This window comes from Leptidea sinapis, chromosome 39 (genome assembly GCF_905404315.1).
Source record: "Leptidea sinapis chromosome 39, ilLepSina1.1, whole genome shotgun sequence".
Lineage (NCBI taxonomy): Eukaryota > Metazoa > Arthropoda > Insecta > Lepidoptera > Pieridae > Leptidea > Leptidea sinapis.
The window spans coordinates 5,675,341-5,697,765 of record NC_066303.1 but is presented as its reverse complement, the minus strand read 5'-3'; the positions used below and the strand labels follow the sequence as shown (position 1 = coordinate 5,697,765).

The following is a 22,425-nucleotide window of genomic DNA, read 5'->3' as shown; positions in this document are numbered from 1 at the left end:
AACTTATCATGAATATATTTACACTATATCTCGTTGTTTTGATTGGTATCATACATTTCCAGCAATAATTACCCAACGCTTACGATGGATACATACTTAGATATTTCACACTGGCACAAGCAATCAAATTTTGATCTGGCTAAAGGTCTTAGATTATCTCTACCGAATTGCTTGGTGGCCCCTAAACCAAGAGATCCTATCACTTTTGTCCAGTTTTGATAGGTATATATGGATAGTTCGATAAACGTATTATCTGCCTGGGTGAATCTTTACCCTTCACCAAAGGGTCGAGTATAGTAGAGTAGTAAAGTATTTACAAGTTTATAGTTTTACCCTCGTACGACTTATTTATAGGCTGAAAAGGACCACCTTTGATGGTCGTACAAGTTAGTAAAAAAATAATATAAATGTCAAACTTACACTTGACAATTGACATTTTGACAATTTTGGTCTTCGAATCAAGTTCGAGACCGAGATTATTTTTTAATTTTTATCTTTTGGTAGTACCTTAGCTATCCGGTGTCTATTTACTATTTAGTATTTACAAATATCTAAAAAATAAAGAAAAAAGATTTAAGTTAAAAGAAATATTATCCTATTAGGAATTGGTTTTAGAAATTATAAATATTGATGTAATTTAATTAAGGTACAGTGGTGTTTCTAGCAATTTTAGTTGTTCACGTTCAGGTTTAACATTGTTACGTGTCTATAATCGAGATAATAGGTTACATTCGTGTTTTGAAAATGCAGTATTATAATTAGATAGCCATCATTACACGGTTATACTAATAAGTTGTAGTCGTTAGAGTATTATTCATCAATAATTTTTGACATAGCTACATAATTATAGTTGAATTTAATATTTTCAGATGAACCTTGAGAAGCGTGTATTAGTAACAGGAGGAACAGGGCTTGTGGGTAAGGCCATTGAGACTGTTGTGAAGGAAGAAAAACAAACAGGTGCTCATGAAGTTCTCAATGAGACCTGGATATTTTGTGGATCCAAAGATGCTGATCTCAGGTTAAAATATTTTCTGAAATTTTAGTAAAACATGTGTAATTGTTAAGTTTATGGCATGTAGAAGTAAGGTAGAATTAGGCAGCAGGGTTTGCGTCAAGCAACTCTTTGGAACACTCCCCATGACAGATGTGGTAGAAGATAATATACAATAAAGCATTATCACTAAGATCTAGCTACAGAGTGCTGGATTTCTGTTCATCCTAGCAGCTTTGTGTTACATATGGTCAAATAGTTCAACTTTATACTAGGGTGCATCAGTAGAAGAGTCCTCAGATGACAATAAATAATAATAATAATAGTGACACACTTTTTACACAAATTAAACATACATAAATTCATATAAACATACATAAATACATTTAAACATCCATGACTCGGAAACAAACATCCATATTCATCATATAAATGCTTGCACCTACCGGGATTCGAACCCGGGACCTCTAGCTTAGTAGATAGGATCTCTAACCACTCGGCTATACAGGTCATCAATAATACTGTAGTAGTATCACTCTGTATTGATGACACTGTTTATTCAAAGTTCGCCCTTCCCTTCCCATAAACCGAGGGGATAGGTGTTAGATTCAATCACTCAAGTTTTTCACTCAATTCAAAACTCAGTAGTCATATACTTAGGCTAGGTTTTCAGGGGAATGTTTAAAAGATAGTAGTGATACGAAAAAAAAGATAATTTAAAATTATTAAAACAATTATCCATTAATACGGCTTTACTCATGTTTTTGTCGGTGTCGGTACCTACTAGTTTCGGACCATTCAGTTACTTTTACAGTAAAAGGTGGGACATTATCGCGAACCCACCACACTCACCCTGGTGAAGGACCTCCGAATGGTCCGAAACTACGGTACCGACACCGACAAAAACGTGAGTAAAGCCGTATTAATAGATAAAGATAATTTTAGTATTTTATGTACAAAAATTGCATCTTCTGGGCTTCATTATACCTGATTCTGAGATCTGGAGTCAATAGAAAAAACAATACTATTACTGCTTTGAATTAAAACATTGATGCTGTAGTATCAAATTGGCTACAGCACTGACAAAATCACTCGAATAATTGGAAACAAACCCAGCCCCAAATAGGAAAGCATCCCACCTCAATTTGCTTGTTTCAGTGCTAAATGTGGTGGGTCATTGGCATTCTGTGATGTGGCACATACATATAGGCACTACATCCCTGACTAGCCACTAATCAAACATCCAAAGACTAGCATCAGCAGAGAAGAATACACAATATTGTTACTGAATAGTTACCACAAATGGGAGTGTCTTAAATTTTCTTGGGCCAATGTTGCCAGAACTCACAAATTTGCAAATTGAAATGTATTTGTTTTTCCCAGAAAACAAAGCTTTAATAATTGGCTAAAATTAAAAAATTTAACGTTGGCCAAAAGCCTATTTATTATTCCTTCATGAATGTTGTTATTATTTTAAATGTCAAAATCAGTGATTTTGGTTTTACAACATACTTAAAATCATCAATACAGCCCTTTGGTTTATAACAAACAACAAAATTTCACCAGTTCTCAAACGTGCCTTCAATCAGAGACGAGATTGCTAATACCAGCTCAAAATACAAATCCAGATTAAGGACCCACCCGAATGTGTTAGCTCCAAGGCTACTCTATAGCAACCCACCAACACATCTGAAAAGGGCACATATCCTGGACAAGAAGTCAAGTCCTCTGAAGTCAAGGACCGAATTAAGAAAGAGTAGTGCACTACCTGGACTGCACACTCACTAGCCAGATCTACCAACATATCCACATAATATAGTATAGTAGATTACTGACTGTGGATAAGCGTGAAATAAAAAAAAATCAATGAAGATATTTTTTTCCATCAAATTCAAGCACTGAATAACAAGTTCGGCCAATGATAGCTAGAGAATCCCGTAGCCTGTAATCAATTACTACTCTTAAATATATTTTTTATTTATTTGGGAACCCAACAATCACATACTAATATATAAACTACTTCTAAAAGATTAAATATATATCTAAGTGTGCAAATTAATTCTATGATGCTGCAGTAGCTAGTCGTACCGCTTCGAAGCGAGGTAAACTAAGTCTGTGTACGAAAATAAAACAAAATCAATGAAAAGAATCTTTTGGAAAAACTTGTGCTGATTTGCAAATTCAATAACTATGAACATGACAGACAAAACACTCTGGGTTTTTGCCTGAACATACATCTGGTCATACTTAACATTTTGTGCAATATCATCGTTATAAGAAAGTCAAGCAAACATGAGACATTTTGTATATAACATTCCACTTCTGTAAAAAATATAATCTATATAATAATTGAATCAAGTCGAAATTGAAAATTCTGTCTCGAGAAAACCTAGATAATTTCGAAAGCTTTATATGAGTTCATTTTTTTTTTTAAATTGGTTCAGAAATGACTGAGAAAGAATTTAACACAGAAATCAATTGGAGCTCAGCTAAGCTTCGCTCAATTATAATAATAAACAGTGTATATATCACACAGTAACTGATATCATTCTTATTATGTAATCTGGGTTACATTAGTAATAAATAATGTTCATGAAAATATCTAGTAGTATAACAAATCTTAAATGTTAATCATTTATGAATAGTAATTATTTTCATATCACTTTTCACACTATGTCGATCTATTATCGAGATCGAATTTCTTACGGCCGTTCCTATCTATCTACAGATAGATATAAATGACTACATTCTACTGTCAGTAATTAGCTGTCAATAATCTGAAGCTGTCCCAATATATCTGATAAGTCATTCTTATCGCCTTCTATTGGGAGGCGTGAATTGCAATGATCACACAAACTATTGTGGGTAAACTATACGTCGTCCCGTTGACAGACAGCATTTACGGATAAGGTGAGTTACTGTCGATAAGTTTATTGGGGCGGAAAAGTCAACAATAGTTACGTTTTTATCTCAAGTAAGATATAGACTGAATATTGGGAACGGCCGTTAAGGAACCTCTTATATAATATTGTCATAAGAGGGTTTAAAACAAATCTGTGTCTTCTTTCAAACACTTTATCATCCATACTTTAGAGGTAGTTATTGTTTTTACCCTAAAAACACCCTTAGATAATATTTAAACTATATTATATTTGTATATAAAATATATAATCAATTATATTAAGAAATTTAAGGCTGCTAATGCTCCTGCTATTTCGGGTGTTGCAGGAGAATGGTACCGGTGGTGATAACTTTACATCAGGTGACCCACAATAAAAATAGTTTATGGTAGTCCTTATTAATATATCTGTTCATGTTAGCCTTATGTTTTATCAACATTAATACTTAAATTTAGCACAATATTACAGTGTGATACAATTTAATACTGTCTTTTTCAGAGATAAAGTGGAAACTGATGCTTTGTTTGAAAAACACAAACCTACACATGTTATTCACTTGGCAGCAATGGTTGGAGGCCTTTTCCATAACATGGCACACAATCTAGACTTCTTTGTGAGTAGTTCAAATATGTATTTGTACAAAATTCTTTCATTGTAGTTTTGTAGTCATCAATAATATATTTTTTTCCAAATTCATTAATCATTTGTCTGAGAAATGGTCTTTCAACACAGAAAGGAGGTCTGAGTGATGCTAAGGGTATATCTGGAGGTTAGGCCAATCACAGACGTCAGACTATCCCTGACGCACTTTTTAGTCTGTGATAATAAAACCTATAGAAGAAAGTTGATATTGAACCCCGAAAAAACGGACGGGTAGCTATCACGCGTGAGTCGAGTTTTAGTTACCACTTTTTTTAAAAAGGCTTTACCTACTGCAGCCTATTGTAAAATTGATTGCAGCAGTTTTCTTTTCTGTTATTATACATTTATTTTGGTGAGTGGTCTTAACATTTTAATATAGATATTAGTTCATAATACATCTAACCTAACTAACAGCAACTAACTTCTACACTATGGAGATCTCTCCTCCGGAACCTCCGGATCCACCGGATATTCCTGCTCTAACCGGCTCGAAACGACGGCTAGAAGATAGTTCTTCAGGAAACGCAGCGCCTAAAAAAACAATTATCGATACGGACATGGCTTCTGCCTCTATCCAAAATGTATATAGTGATCCATCGTTAATAATTGGTATCAAACAGTATACAACATTTGATAAAGGACCTTTTTTGATCCACGTCTCCCGCACGGAAGAAGACCCTGCCTCAGGTCTCACTATAAAGCCAATTAAATTCGGCCAGCTTCTCCACAGGCACAAAATTGCTAATATTTGCCCTGACGGAATAAAAAAAGTAGGTAGAAATAAAATTTCAGTAGTATTTAAAACAGCCAAAGATGCCAACAGTTTTCTGGATAACCCACTTTTAGCTGCTAATAAATATACCGCAACAATTCCCAACTATAACATCACTAAGATGGGTATAGTTCGTCAAGTCCCAGTGGACCTGTCTATGAATGAGTTTGTGGAGTCGGTTGATCTTCCCACTGGTTGTGGAAAGATTTTCAAGGCTCGCAAACTCAATAGGAAAGTAATAGAGGAGGGTAGAGTGACTTGGGTACCAACCCAAACCATTGTATTAACATTTCAAGGCCAATTGCTTCCGGGAAAAATCTTCCTCTTCCACAATTCCCTCCCCATAGAAACATACCTGTTCCCTACTATCCAATGCCAGAACTGTTGCCGCTTTGGCCATATAAAAACAGTATGTAGATCTAAGCCAAGGTGCTTCAAATGTGCCCAATCCCATGCTGGTGATACGTGTGAGGTTACTGATAAAGATGCTTCTTGTATAAATTGCTCAGGTCAACATTTTGCCACCAACAAAGCTTGTCCTGAACATGGTAGACAAAAATCCATTAAAGCAATCATGTCTCAGGAAAACTTATCTTATGAGGAGGCAGCAAACCGTTGCCCGAAATCAGTAAAGCCTTACTCTGAAATTCTCCTTAATCCCTCATTACCCCATAATGAATTACCCCCCTCTTCCTCTCAACCAGCTCATACCACTCAGCCATCCATTTCTCCTACTGTCAGTTACAGGAAAACTGTAACACTCCCTTCACGCTCCAGACCCATTTTAAGTAAGTCCTATGATCGTGCTGCTCATCAGGCCATCATTGCCGATGTTCCTTCATCCTTCCCGAATGGTTCTGCACTATCCCATCAATCCAATTTTTCATCATCAGCGCAGGATGATAACCTCTTGGAGGCTCTCCTGTCCATCATTCTATCCCTTATAACTAAAAACAGTCTAAGCTTACCATCCAACGTTGCCCATCAACTTTCACAAATTCTGTCCTTAGTCAATAACCATGGCCCCAGTGTCCATTCTGCAATGGAACACCAGAAGCCTACGTCCTAAAAAACCCAGTCTTACACATCTCATAAATAAATACCTTCCTTCTGCCATCGCCATCTCTGAGACATGGCTGGTCCCTGGTTCACACTTCAGGGTCCCCGGCTATGTATGCCTTAGAGATGATCGAGCAGAAAGTGTTGGTGCGGGTTGCGCCTTATTAATAAGACGCACCCTTCCCTTCTCCTCGATTACCCTTCCTAGTCCTCATCCAGGTATAAATATTGTTGCAGCAAAGGTTATGAACATCTCTCTTGTCTCAATCTATGTACCTCAACCTCAGTCAACCATGATTGCTGATATCCTCTTTTTAATTTCATCTATTCCCCCTCCTATTATAATTATGGGAGACTTTAATGCTCATCACACTTCATGGGGCTCAAGCCACAGTGATTATTTTGCCCTCTCTCTGTTAGACATATTTGATGAGTGTGATCTGTGTATTATCAATGATGGCTCTCCTACCCGCAGGGTTTCACCTTCTCAAAATCCCAAAAGTGCAGTTGACCTCACCTTGTGTTCTCCATGTCTGGCTCCTCTCCTTTCTTGGAACATTTTACAAAATTCCTATGGCAGTGACCATTTCCCTATAACCATATCTATCCCTGACAAAGTAATCCCCCCAGAAAACCCTTCCTCATCCTTTAAATATAAATTAATAGATGCAAATTGGCCTTATTACTCTTCTTGCCTAGATAAAAAAATTGCAGAGTTGCCAGTCACTAACCATCTCAATGTAGTAGATAACTATATGAAATTCACAACCGCTATGATTACTTGTGCTGACAATAACTTCCCTTTGAAGAAACCTATTTTAAATAAAATTTCAACTCCTTGGTGGGATGCTGAGTGCACTGCTGCTGCCAAAGAAAGGAAGTTAGCGGAAAAAAATTATAACAGAAACATGTCACTTTCTAACTTTATTCACTATAAAAAAGTTGCAGCTAAAGCTACATATTTATTTAAAAAAAAGAAAAAGCAAGGATGGATTAACTTTTGCCAAAATTTGTCTCCAAGCACTTCATCCTCAATGGTTTGGAAACAAATTAAAAAATTTAGAGGTTCATTTTGTGCTCAAGAGCATGACTTAAGTGTGGATTCATCTTTGTGGCTTGAATACTTTTCAGATAGAATGTCCCCCCCTTCAGCTCCAAACATGGACTATTTTCCATCCCCTCCAGGCCCTCTTGCCTCTACTCATAGTTTAGAGTCTCCTTTCTCTTTTTCTGAACTCCTTCTCGCTTTAGACGGTCTAGCTGATTCTGCTCCTGGAGCAGATGGAATCCCCTATTCTTTCATCAAAAACTCATCAACTACATCCAAGAAATATTACCTAGATATTATAAATAACCTTTTTGATTTTGGGGTCATCCCTCCACCCTGGAAAAATCAGGTAATAATACCAATTCTTAAACCTGGTCAGAATCCATCTGAAGCCACAAGTTATAGACCAATTGCCCTCTCTTCTACTCTTGCAAAAGTTTCTGAAATCATGATAAAACACAGACTTGAGTGGTTTGTTGAAAACAATAATCTCCTTTCCAACTCTCAATATGGTTTCAGAAAGGGCAAGAGTTGCCTAGATAGCTTAGGCATCCTTACAACTGACATAAGAATAGCACTCCTCAGTAAAGAACACCTTTTGGGAGTTTTCCTTGACATAGAATCTGCATATGATAACGTATCACTTCCTCTACTCAGGAGTAAACTCAACCAGCTGAGTATCCCCGTGAAGCTATCTCGTTTCATATGTAATATGTTAATGGAAAGAACAATCACTATCAAAGGTCCATCCTCTTACCTCCCTCCTAAGTCAGTTTGGAAAGGCTTACCTCAAGGCTCAGTCCTTAGTCCCCTTCTCTACAATCTGTATACATATGACCTCAATAGCTCTGTATCCCCCTTCTGCCAAATACTGCAATATGCAGATGATATTGTTCTGTATACTTCCAACAAGTCCATACAGGATTCATCCAATCAGTTAAATTGTGCACTTGAATATCTTGCTGATTATTTAATGCAACATGGGTTGTCACTATCAACTGCTAAAAGCAAAGTAGTTTTATTTACAAATAAAAGTTTCCTCATATTAAAATTAAAATTTATAATGTTGAGTTACCTGTTGTTACCAATGTTAAATTTCTAGGGATTTGGTTAGATCAAAAATTATCAGGCGTAAAGCACTTTGATTATGTCTCACAGAAATGTGAGAAAAACATTAATATCCTGCGCTCTGTATCTGGTGTCTGGTGGGGAGCTCACCCCTTCACCCAAAAATTATTGTACAATGCAATCATTCGCAGCCACATGGATTACGGCACTATGTTTTTGATCCCAGGAAATAAAGCAGGTCTGAATAAACTGGACAAAATTCAGGCTAAATGCTTGCGCATAATATTAGGAGCCATGAAATCTAGCCCGATTAATGCCATGCAAGTAGAGTGTCTGGAACCCCCCCTTTCACTTCGCCGTCAATTTCTTGCCAATAAATTTTTTCTCAAATTAGCTGAATGTTGTGGACATCCCTTGCTTCCAAAATTAGACCAACTATTTGCTTTATACAATAATAATAATATTCCTGAAGACAAAAGACCCTGCATTCTCCACAGTTACTTATTATTCTCTCACCTCTCTTACCCCCTCTTCCAATATTCTAAATTGCCTCTATTTACTATGCCTTTTAGTGCACTCACTTTCCAACCATCTGTAATTTTAAACTTAGGTATAGATAAGTTTTCCATAGAAGCCAATAAAACTTTTTCTCAGATAATGTACTCTGATTTTCAAAATTGGCATAAAATCTACACTGATGCTTCAAAAACAGACATGAGCCCTGTTGGTGCTGCAGCATGGATTCCTTCAACAAGAATTATACTCAGTTACAGCTGCCCATCTATCACTTCTGTTTTCACTGGGGAATCAATTGCCATTCTTGAAGCAATTTTATTTGTTAAGGCTCATGGCATGAACAACTCTATTATTCTTTCAGACTCCAAAAGTTGCCTTCAATCAATACTGTCAAATCCATTTAGGTCTAAAAGTCATTTTCCAATTATATTTAAAATAAGGGAATCTTTGAAAGAATGCTATGACCTCAATATTAACATCGTTTTAGCATGGATTCCAGGTCACTCAGGCATTCTTGGTAACGAAAATGCAGATGCCTGTGCGAAGACAGCTATTGCAACAGGTTCCCTCCAATACTCAAAAATTTTCTCCCATGACTTGCGCACCATCCTGAAACCCACATTGCATGAGAATTGGTCCAGCATTTGGCAAGTTTCCAAAAACTCTAAAGGCAAATTTTATGGAGATCTACAACCCGTAATTCCTCAGAAACCTTGGTTCTCGAAATTTAAAATTCCCAACAAGTCAGTAATTTCAACTATTTGTCGTCTACGTTTTAATCATGCTTGTACCCCAGTATTTTTGGCTAAAATAAGAATTAGGGACAATTCCTTGTGTGAATGTGGTCTAGATGAGGGAAACGTGGATCATTTATTCTTCAATTGCCCTTTAACACAACCTTCTTTATACAATTTTATACCTCCTGAAATTCCCCGCCCAACTTCCTTTAAATGTCTCCTCTCCCTAGTTTTCACTCCTTTTGTATATATTTTGTGTAAATATATTAAAATAAATAAGATTAAGTTGTAAATAGCACTAAGTACTTATATCAAATAATTTAAGTAATTATATTTGTGTGTGTCTATAGTCCTAACAGCATGTATATTTGTTTCAGGTATAAGAAAATAAAACTTGTTTCAATCTTAAGCACCGATCAATACCATTAAAATTAGTAAAAGAATACTCTAAGCTTGGTGGTCTACCTTAACGTGACATTGGCAAACTTGTGGTATACCTTCCACAGGAGCCATAGTAGGAAGAATAGAATAGAATAGAAAACCTATAGAATTATAATACGCATACGACGCGTAAAATGTCGGACACACAAAATATCCTCGTAGGAAACGTCGAGTAAAATTGAGTTTAGAACTAACCTCTTTTTTTGTGCAATTCATTGTTTCACAACCTTATTTTGCTCACCGCCACTTTGAGAATATGTTTTTTTCTACAGTATTTTCGAGTATTTTTTTGCCTTTTTATACTATATTTTTTAATCTACCCACGTCCCATCTGCGCCATCTCAATGCACCCTAATTTTCTCTGGGTCTTCTACTGCTCCCCCCCGAAAGTCTCAAACGCCCACAAGGGGGCGTTATCGCAGAAGTTGAGAACCTATCTAGACGTATAAATTATCTAAGGAGAAAAGTGTGCTTGCATTGTGTTTAAGCACACTTTTACCGTTCCGCTATCAGACAGCGAATGATATGTCCTTATATTATGTGAATAGAACCTCATTGTATACAAGAATAATATTTTTGGTACTTTTTGTGTCTTTAGAGCTCTGTGAACGGCTGGATCATTTGGCGTTGCGTAGGGACGTCGCCTTATTGTGTGTCTTCTACCGCATTTATCACGGGGAGTGTTCCGAAGAGCTGTTCGACCTGATTCCTGCAGGCGAATTCCACCTTCGCACGAGACAAGATAAATTAGGATTTATCATCGACACCATCTGGACGTGTGGCGTTCCTCCACAGTTCGGTTTTCAAGGAATTTTCTTCTACGTACAACTAAGCTGTGTAATGAACTTCCTTGTGCGGTGTTTCTAGCACAATACGACATTTAAAAAAAAGCGCACACCCCTTCCTTAAAGGCCGGCAACACTCTTGTGATTCCTCTGGTGCTGCAAGAGAATGTGGGCGGAGTTGATCCCTTAACACCAGGTGACCCGTACGCTCGTTTGCCCCCGCTTCCGTATAAAAAAATGTTTAGAAAAATGTACAACTTTGATGTCTAAGTGTCATCTAATTACGTGATTAAATATGTTTTGATTTGCTTTGAAACAATGGGACACTAGTTTGCCCTTTTCTTAAAATGTTTGTGCCCAATCCTTTTTGTTTGTATTGATTGTACTGTCAGCTCCAACCATTGCACTCAAAAAAATGGCAACACCCATTGTTTCCATTACATTCACCGAAAGTGACCAAATAGATCATCCAAAGTAGTCAAATATATCGGGAATTGACCATAAACGTCATAAAAATAGAACCACACAAAGTGTTCAAAAATATGAATACATTTGTCGATAATGAACTTGCGGTGTGAAAATTTACGGTTAAAACTAGCTGACCCGGCAAACGTTGTTTTGCCATATAAAGTGTAATTCACGCGATAGTTTTATAAGTAATAAAATATTGCCTATATTATAGCCTGTACATCATTTTGTTCTATTCTCAATAGTTTTTGCAGCGCACGCAAAAATAGGTTTTCGATTTTACACCTTGTGTTACAAAATTGCAATTTTATTACGGATTCCTAATTTTGAAAAAAAAAACATAGCCTATAGCCTTCCTCGATAAATGGACTACCCAACACTGAAAGAATCATTCAAATCGGACCAGTAGTACCAGAAATTAGCGCATTCAAACAAACAAACAAACAAACAAACACTGCAGCTTTATAATATTAGTATAGATTAGACGCTTTTTGACGCTGACTGTAGACAGACCCGTTTGAAAGTGTAAATATCATATGAGTAAAGTTGATGTTGGGTTGTTTCCAGAGAGACAACATGTCAATAAATGACAATGTGCTTCATGCCAGCTATAAGTACAAGGTGGTGAAGGTCGTGTCCTGCCTGTCCACTTGTATATTTCCTGACAATGTTACCTACCCCATTGATGAAACTATGGTGAGTATTATATATATTCCTGATAATATTATGTATGTAGGCACATAACTGAATAAATTGCTAGAAACTGTCAGGGATAGATAGACTTATAATGCCAACTACTCGGCTAAGTAGAGTTAGTAAGTGTTTTATGAGATTGATGTATATGCTTTTACAACAAGATCCCAGATAATGTTCAAAGTAGATGTAATACGAAATTCAAAAGAATTGTTAAAAAACGTTTGTGTGGTAACGGTTACTATAACATAAATGACTTTCTTAATACCTCAGATTGGGAATGGAGCGTCAACCCTCAGGCTATCAGATAATAAGTATGGTAGTTATGGTACGATATTACAATGTAACCATAATTTTTATTAAAAAAAAGCCTGCTGAGTTTTCTGCGTCCGTTCTTCTCAGGTCTGAGGTAAACTTTTTCAAATGCTTGGTACTTTTTGACTTTCAAAGAGTGATATCATATCCTATTTCTAATTAATATATTTGAATATTATTTAAAAATTATCAGTTAAATGTGGTAAAAGGATAGCTGTGCTTGCAGGTTTCAAAAATCAGATGATTAACTAGAACATTTTTTGAAGTCACAATTGCCCTGCGTTTCCCCGGGGCATAAAAAGAATTGGGAAGTCCCAGGGTATCGTAAGAGACTACAAAGGGCATTTACCAGTGTGATGTTTCTTTGCAGAGGACGCTGACTAGATTATGGGTACCATAATGGCGCCTTTTTCTGTCGTGAAGCGATATGTGTAAGCATTACTGTGTTTTAGTCTGAAGAGTGCCGTAACTAGTGAAATTACAGGGCAAATGAGACCTTAGGTGACGAGCGTAAGTGTAGTGCCTTTCGGAATTTTTGGGTTTTTCAAAAATCCTGAGCGACACTGCGCTGTAATGGGCAGGGCGTATTAATTACGATCATCTGAACGTCCTTCTCGTCTTGTACTTTATTGTCATAAAAAAAATGAATATTTTAACATCACAATACAATTACCCAATGCGCATTTCAGATTCATAATGGCGAGCCTCACACATCTAACTTTGGATACAGCTATGCGAAAAGGATGATTGATGTTTTGAATAGGTAACTGTTTAGTCTAAACTGTAATAGGTACCTACGTTAGCTTTCTTGGACTAATTAATATGTATTCACACAAACACACAAATGCGTTTACGCTCTACGTCCGATCAGAGTCCGTTCCGTATCCCTGAAAACACGGTCCGAAGTAGTCGTAGAACTATTTCTACGGTTGACGGAAAGAAATCGGATGATGGAAGCGGGGTCTAGTGCGTAAACTGCCATGCTGCAAAAGCATTCTTAGTGTAGTTTTTTAAAGGCCTGGCAACGCTCTTGTGATTTCTCTGGTGTTGCAAGAGAACGTGGGTGGCGGTGCTCACTTAATATCACAAGCACTCTTGTCTCCTCCACCAGTGTTGCTGAGTCACTTCTTCTGGAAAATGTTAAAGAATGCCAACAAACTTTCAATTTTAGTTTTGTTAGCCCTGGAGAAATAATTAAAACTTTTAAGTTTCTCGACATGAAAAAAACTGCTGATGTATGGGGCATTTCTGTTAAAATAATAAGTTCAATAATTGATGTCATAGCACCATATCTTGCAATAGTATTAGAATAATTGTATTAATCGTGGCGTGTTTCCTGACCTTCTGAAACATAGTAAAATTATAACTATAACAAGAACAACTATCGTCCTGTGTCTGTTTTGCCGACCCTTAGTAAAATTTTTGAAAAAATAATTTTAATCCAAATGCCTACTTACTTTAACTCTCATAAGTTACTTCATTTGAAACTATTTGGCTTTACTAGGGGACGTTCAACAACGGATGCAGGTGTTGAGCTGATCAAGAATATTTTTGATGCCTGGGAGGAATCGCAGAATGCACTTGGCATCTTCTGTGATTTATCTAAGGCTTTTGATTGTGTTCAACATTCAACGCTGGTCAGGAAGCTATACCACTATGCCATAAAAGGAACTGCGCTCGATCTTCTGACTTCATATCTAAACAATAGAATTCAGAGGGTCGAAGTGAATGGCAGGAGATCTCCTGGGACTCCTCTCAGTATGGGGGTACCACAAGGGTCTATTTTTGGACCGTTCCTCTTCCTTATCTATATAAATGATCTTCTTAATCTTATAGAGAAAAAACATAAGGTAGTATTGTTTGCGGACGACACTTCACTGATTTTTAAGGCGAAAAGAAACCAAGCTATGTATGACGAAGTGAACGATATTTTATCTGACATCGTGTACTGGTTTAGCGCTAATAACCTATTGTTAAATAGCAAGAAAACTAAATACATTAAATTTACCGTACCAAATGTCAAAAATGTAAATGCAAATGTTTTGTTAAACGGAGAGGTGATAGACCCGGTGGAATCTGCTGTATTTCTTGACTAAACTCTAGATTCCAAATTACAATGGGGCCCCCCATATTGAAGGATTGGCGAACAGACTTTGCTCTGCAGCATACGCGGTTAAAAAGATTAGACAATTAACTGACATAGATACGGCGCGACTAGTATACTTTAGTTATTTCCATAGTATTATGTCCTATGGTATATTGCTATGGGGCAACGCTACCGATATTAATACAATATTTGTGCTGGAGAAGAGGGCTATTCGCGCTATTTATAACCTAGGTCCTAGAGAATTGAGGGCAAAGTTCAAAGAAATTAACATCTTGACTGTTGCTTCTCAATATATTCTTGATAATGTAATGTATGTTCATAGGCACATAAGTGAATTTGCCAGAAACTGTCATAACCATAATGTTAACACCAGGAACAGACATAAACTGATGATGCCTACTGCTCGGCTAAGTCGAGTTAGTAAGTCTTTTGTGGAGCGATGTATATGTTTTTACAACAAGATCCCAGAAAATGTTCAAAACAAAAGTATTACGTTATTCAAAAGAATTGTTAAAAAACGTTTGTGTGGTAAAGGTTTCTATAACATAAATGACTTTCTTAATGATACCACAGATTGGAAATGGAGAGACCGCCCTCAGTCTATTAAATAATAAGTTTAATGGTACAATGTTACTTTGTAAATGTTACTTTAATAATTGTAAAACATATTTTTGATGAAAAAAAAAAGCCCGCTGAGTTTGTTGCGCCCATTCTTCTCAGGCCTGAGGCATTCATTTTGGAATGGGTGGTAGTTTTTTTGACTTTCAATAAGTGATTTCACATCCTATTTTGAATAAAAATATTTGAATTTGAATATCAGGTGTTCCGTACTCTCGATTGTCCTCTCTTCCATAAATAAAATGTTGGTACGTACTTGACGTGAGCTTAAAGCGATCTAATTTGATTTAAAGCTCCCGGTTTGTAATTATTATGAGTATATATCAAGCATTACCCAAAAAGGAAAGGAAAAATCAATAAAATGGTATGGTTTAAACTTAAAAGCAAAAAATCCCGACCCTCGACATTCTTGACTACGATATATATATACCGGCTTGCAACAATATTGCCTGTCAAGGGAGTTATAATACAGAAATTCCCATAAAAGGCGGTGCGGTAATAAGTTAGCATCATCAAAAATAAATCTCGTTTGGAGGCAAGGCAAGACCCAAATACGCAGACCCTATTTTGCTCTGGCCATCAAATTTTCGTCCCATGACGTCTGGATTGTTTATGTGGCTACCTATAATATAAATAACTTTCTTAATGATACCACAGACTGGGTTTTCCCAGCCTCAGGGCAGTCGCTCTTTTGAGCGACTGCCCTGAGGCCATTTAATTCATAAACTTTATTGAAACGAAATTTTGTTTAAAAAAACGCCCGCCCAGGTTCTTGCGCCTGTTCTTCTCGGGTGTTGTAAGGCATAACTCTTAGGGTGGGTCACAAATCACATTTTGAATTAAAATATAAAAGGCATAAAAGGCATTTATTTTCTCAAAATTGATTCCTATAGAATTCTTTTTGATGTCATTTCTTATACTACTAGATTCTACTACCGCTTCGGAAACAAATGGCGCTCTGAGAGAGTAGAAGCGGCGCAAGAAACTCTCCCAGCATTCTTTTTTTTGCGCTCTTTTCAATAAAAATATACAATATTGTACAGTCATTTCTATCGCTATAAAATAATCACAATCTAGTCCCAGTCTGTCCGATCATTTAGATATTCAGCAGTGGAGTAATAGGATTTACGAGAGCCATTTTTTTATAAAACATTTAAATTTATTTTTAGATAATGCCTGAACAGTGGCTGGGACTTTATTGTAGAAGTGTATACATTTACCCTTAAAGCTATATATTATTTTCAATTTGAACAGTAATGCCTAGAAACTACAAATTCCACAGGTCTTAACTCCTCACCTTACTATACTCACACATCTACATTTCAAAATTAGTTGCAGTAAATCTATATCTATACTAAAATAGAGGTCCTATGTTTCACTTTGCAGCTAAAACTGCACGTCGCAGACGCATAGTGTTTGTACTCCCACCGTGCACTATGGTGGTTGCGAGTTGATACCTATAAGGGTTTAGAAGAAAGGGGGGTGAAAACATGTGATTTCTAAAAATGTGTGATTATCATTAATCTAAAATGACATGGATTGTTCTAGAAAATTCTAGAATGATCTAGAGATTTCTAGAGTTATTTGGAAAGTTTTCTAATGTAAGCCATTATTATAATCAAATGAAAATTTTAGAAATGATAGATTATTAACCTTAACAAATAACTATACATTAAAAAATGACCAAGCGAAGCGGGTATTCGCAGATAGTTTGATATGTAGATAGAGGGTTGTTTAGTTGTCATAATTAGAATGTGTTACGTTGCAGAGGGTACCACGAGCAGCACGGGTGTCTGTTCACGTCGGTAGTGCCGTGCAACGTGTTCGGGCCGCATGACAACTTCTCGCCGAGCTGTGGCCATGTCATCCCCGCGCTCATCCGCAGAATGGATGACGCCATGAGAAACGGTAACTACCGCGCACTCTTCAAACTGTAGAATAAGCTTAGTTCCACTTTTATTTGTGTGAATGCAGGTGCTTAGTGATTTAGAGTTAACAAATTAGGACCCCACTTTATAAGTACAATAGATTAGTAATTAGCTGTACTAAAAACGCTAACAATTATTCTATTAGTAGAATAATTAGAAACGTGTCCTGATTTTTTGCTAGTAGCCACGCTCTGCGGGCATTGCAGGGCCAATCAAATCAACATCACTTTATTCATGTAGGTCAAGAAAATGACACTTATGAATGTCAAAAGTTTTCTTATCTTTTTACATATCCCACCACCTCGGAAAAGGTTGAGATTCTACGAGAAAATGGCACGAAACTGGAAGCTTCATCGCTTTACAAATCATTGTATTTGTTTAGAATATTATTGGTTCGTGAGTCCAAATTGGCAACGTAGACTGGAGATGTAAATCTATGTAGCTTCTAAAACATAAATACCGCGCCCCCCGCCCTGTCAACGCGGGCACTACGAGCACAAGTCCGCAGTCGGACTCAGAAACTAGTCGGTACCCACTCCGATAAACCGTGTTAATAAATAACGTTTTAATGCCTCACGAAAGTTTTAATAATTTGATTATACGTACAGTATTCTCGCGACCAAAGGGTCTAAACTGTCGGGCATTTCATGACACTTGTCGCTTTAGATTGCATTGCATTATTTAACGTAATTATAAATAATTGAACATTAGTCTTATCAGAGAACCTGTCAACGAATTCCACCTTCGCACAACACACCACAAATATATATACCATCTGGGTGTGAGGTGTTCCTCCACTGTCTGGTTTGCAAGAAACTCTTCCACATATACCTAACTATGGCATGAATTTCCTTACGTGGGGTTTCGGCGACAGGAGTTTAATAAAACGCGTACACATTCTGTTGATTGCTTATCTTAATCCGGCTCGAAGGACCAATATGTTGATTGCTTATGCTAATGTGGACTGTATTAATATGATATGTATTGGTAATATTATTATATTATATATATGACTGGAATGATGAAGAAAAATATGTTTAACTCGTGGCTTCTCAAGAGGTATATTCATTCATATAATATTCATTCAGATGTCGAAGGCTAATTAGGACGGTTTTGTTCACTTTTTGCACTCCCTTGGCGGTACTGCAGCCGCAATACCTTCCTACAACATCCCACTAAAACGTTTATTTGTTATTACAGAAGAGAAGACGTTCACAGTGTGGGGTAGTGGCAAACCTCTCCGCCAGTTCATATACTCGTTGGACATCGCCAAACTGTTCCTGTGGACGATGAGGAACTACGACAGCATCGAACCTCTGATACTCTCCGGTGAGAATACACTTATTACTGTTTGAATGTAAAAAGGCAAGAGCTATTCATTTGGCTATAATCGATCCCTTTGGAATTCTTACACTTAAATTATCAATGCTTCGGAATTAAATCACGTTCTAAAATCGAGACAGCCACGGCACGAGAAACTCTTCTTGAATTTTTTGAATTCATTAACAACATTTTTGATAGAATTAGTAGTTATTTATAGAAGAAGTTAGAATTGACGATATAAATTTAAATAACACACACACACACGCGCCTCGTTCCCGTCGTGGTAGACAGGGACAATAGAATGCCTCTTGCTTCTATCCTTACAAATCTCACGTGCTTCCTCTACATTCATTACTCTTTTCATACATGCTCGCCGGTTCCGGGTGCTTCGGACCTTTCCTTTTTAAAGCCTCCCCAATTGGGTGGACGAATGTTCTACGAGGTCTCCCGCAATGGACTTGCCCATAAGAAAATTCATAGGTATTTAAGGACGACATCACGACATGTAACCGTACTGACACAACAGGACGGACAGGAGGTCCAGTGATAGTGGGGCCGTGTAGTAGTATCGCCTGGTTTTTATCACTAAAGAAAGACGTCTTCCAGGTCTGAAACCTGATCAGAGAATATGCCGATAATCAATTCCCTAATCCTTTTGATATCACCAAAGCGTTTCAAATTGGACCTCTTATGTGATTTATAGCACATGTATAGTAACTACTTATGTTATCATATAGCGCCCTTCCCCGTGCCCAAGCCACCAGCGTCATTCCATCAGGACGCTTGCCATCGCGGCGGGTAATACCATTTGGCTCTAAAACAGCTGATATATTAAGAGCGGCAAATGCCCTGCGGATGACTTCATTAATGCTGGCGTGACGACTGATACGGCCTGCCGATTTTAGGCAGAATAACCCGTGACGTCCAAGAGCATCTACCTGAACGCCACATCTACATTGATGTGGTTCATTCAGTTTTATACCTAGCCGGAGTGATACGCATATTGACAATGTCATATTGTCAAGTAGCGTTCCAATCGTACGTTAATTATAATTAAATATGATATGTTGATCTCTAAAGCATTATAGTTGTAAAAAGATATACATAACATAATATATCTTTCTTAGACAATTTATACATCTAGATAGCGCATCGTGATGCTAGACAACCGATGAAAACAAGCCAGGTTTATTACTTTAGTGTTCGTGACAAGCTACGTCTTACACTCGCGATTTGTATGACACTTTGTTAGTGTGCGTGCATTACTCAAAATAGAGTTTAACTGTCAACCTCTATGTTTACGACGTTTTCACAGCTGTTACAGTCTATCTAGACGTATAACTGATCTAAGATATCTGTCATAAATAAAACAGGGTAATGATTTGTAGGAAGCAAATCATATACGGGTACAAACTCCAAAATATGTCATATAAATGCAATAGTGATAATATTGGTAGGCTGCTTTGCACAAAATAAAGGCTAGATTATGGGTACCACAAAGGCGCCTATTTCTGCCGTTTCGGTCTGAAGGGCGCTATAGCTAGTGAAGTTACTGGACAAATGAGACTTAACATCTTAAGTCAAAAGGTGAGCAAGCGCAACTGTAGTGCCACTCAGAATTTTGAACGTCCTGTTCGTCTCGTCCCTTATTGTCATAAAAAAAATATAACCTTGCAGTGGACGAAGAAGACGAGGTGTCGATAGCGGCGGCGGCCGAGGCTATCAAGCACGCGCTGGGCTTCGAAGGTCGGCTGCTGTTTGACACCGGGCGAGCAGACGGTCAGCACAAGAAGACAGCCTCCAACAAGAAGCTGCGCAGTCTATTCGCGCCCGAGTTCACGCCCTTCCACCTGGCCGTGAGAGACACCGTGGCCTGGTTCCGGGATCACCGGGACACCGCCCGCCTGTGAACCGTGCCCTCGGGTTGCAACAGGTGACCCGCTCCGCAACGTACACATATATATCATAGTTATATTCAAGCAATCCGCGAACGACATGTTATATTCAGAATGGGTTCGGTTCCTGATGCAGTCTTAGTTTTATCAAAATTTTACCAAAATTGGCCCGGGACTCCCTTTTAAGTACCAGCAGCTACCAGTGGGAGGCACCTTTGCACAGGATGCCGGCTAGATTATGGGTACCACAACGGCGCCTATTTCTGCTGTGAAGCAGTAATGTGTAAACATTACTGTGTTTCGGTCTGAAGGGCGCTGTAGCTAGTGAAATTATTGGGCAAATGAGACTTAACATCTTGTCTCAAGGTGACGAGCGCTGTTGTAGTGCCGCTCAGAATTTATGAGTTTTTTCAATAATCCTCAGCGGAATAGTAATGGGCAGGGTGTATCAATTACTATCAGCTGCTCGTCTCGTCCCTAATTTTCATAAAAAAGTACTTGGCTATTCCTCGTACTATCGGTATGACCATCAGTACCTATTTAGCATTTGATCTAATTCTTGAAGCTGAGTACCAGAAGAACTCGCCACAAATTATTGTAACTACTTACGACTTACTTACAAAAAGTGCGGGTACGTCAAAGGCCGGTAACGTTCCAGTGGTGTTGCAATAGCGTATAAGTGTATATTTTACCGGGACACCAAGTAGGAGCACCCAGTCGCCGTAACCAACAAAATATATATAGCTCGATTAGAGTTACTCACCTGGTGTCCGTTTCCAGGGACCAGCTTGGAAGCGTGCACATAATGATTCTGTTCGCGCCACCACTAATTACTATAGAGTTGTATGGTGTCTCATTCACTGGGCCGCCAGTCCGGACGCCAGTGACGCTCCCTCTGTGTTTTGTTTTTAAGTTGCGTTTGTTAATTTCATACGATTGATAATTTCGATACAGAAAGGTTTATTATCGAAATTCAAAGTATACCATCAATTTGCGGCCGTTCTCAATATTCAGTCTATCTCCAGTTGTGGCTGTCTATCGTTGACTTTTCTGTCCCAATAAACTTATCGACGGTAACTCACCTTATCCGTACACGCTGTCTCTGAATGGGAGGACGTATAGCTTACCAGCGATAGAAGTTTGTATGGAAATTGAAAATCACGCGACCCAATATAAGAATGACTTATCGGGTATATTGGAACAGCTTCAGATTATTGACAGCTAATTACTGACAGTACTCGTAGAAGGTAGTAATTTATCTTTATCTGTAGATAGTATATTGGGAACGGCCGTTAGAATAATTCCCCATCAGATAATTAGTTAATAGATGAATCCAACACTGTTTCCGTTTTTCTCTTTAATGGTATTTTCCTGCTTACATACAGCAGTTCTATATCTTCGATACATTTTGATACCGTCTCAGTGGTGTGACTCTGGTGTCTGTATGGTGTCTAATTTGGTGTCACTAGTTGCCCCACCATGGTGTCCCGGTGAAATATAGCCCTTATTGGCGGCGATTACTCACTATCAGGTGACCCGTACGCTCGTTATATGTTCGCACATTCCACAAGAAAGTATACACTGGCGACAGCGATGATGAATAATTGATTTACGGCGTCCACACTTTACCAGTGGTTGTCTCGACTGAAGTCTGGACGCCAGTAGGTTGATGTTGTGCCCGCGTGGATGTTTATCACCGGCGCTCTGAGTACAGTAACGGATGTTACGAACATTCGCATCGCTTGATGTTTTGCGAATTCGTACAGGACGCTGTCGTATTTCGCCCGGTGACCGCGCGGTTTTTCGCTTCCCGCTCGCGCATTCGCAAATGTGAAAAGTTTGATATTCGTAACATCCCTCTTCTATACACGATAATACGTGCCATGCGCCTACGGATACAATATACCTACAACTTAAACTACATATTGTTAACTGAATTTGTAAACGAATCCAATGTATAGTATTATTTTAATTTATCATTTTATAATTTATAATCGATGAAATAACTTCAATTATATTTGTATGTAAATAGTGTAATATTGATATAAATAAAGTGAGATATGAAATAATATTTTTATTTGATACTTATACGACATTTGATTTTTGGTAAAAAATT

At 37.7% G+C, this 22,425-nt stretch overlaps 1 protein-coding gene and 1 long non-coding RNA gene across 3 annotated transcripts; one reads left to right on the top strand and one right to left on the bottom strand.

The window, feature by feature from the left end:
* The first annotated feature begins 477 nt into the window (after positions 1–477).
* On the top strand, positions 478–22,378 carry LOC126976020 (GDP-L-fucose synthase). The gene is made up of 8 exons (XM_050824165.1): positions 478–646; positions 870–1,021; positions 4,393–4,507; positions 11,998–12,126; positions 13,128–13,201; positions 16,932–17,071; positions 18,292–18,420; positions 20,092–22,378. The coding sequence occupies exons 2-8, from the start codon at positions 870–872 to the stop codon at positions 20,322–20,324; spliced, it is 972 nt and encodes a 323-aa protein (XP_050680122.1). The 5' UTR covers positions 478–646; the 3' UTR covers positions 20,325–22,378.
* Positions 7,468–8,612, bottom strand: LOC126976034 (uncharacterized). Of its 2 annotated transcripts, none has more exons than XR_007731818.1 (3): positions 8,491–8,612; positions 8,204–8,416; positions 7,468–7,855 (listed from the first exon to the last, which is right to left on the bottom strand). It is a non-coding gene; the product is annotated as an uncharacterized LOC126976034 (long non-coding RNA). The 2 variants fall into 2 exon arrangements; XR_007731819.1 differs by having other exon boundaries at positions 8,204–8,413; positions 8,491–8,505.
* Positions 22,379–22,425: the final 47 nt, after the last annotated feature.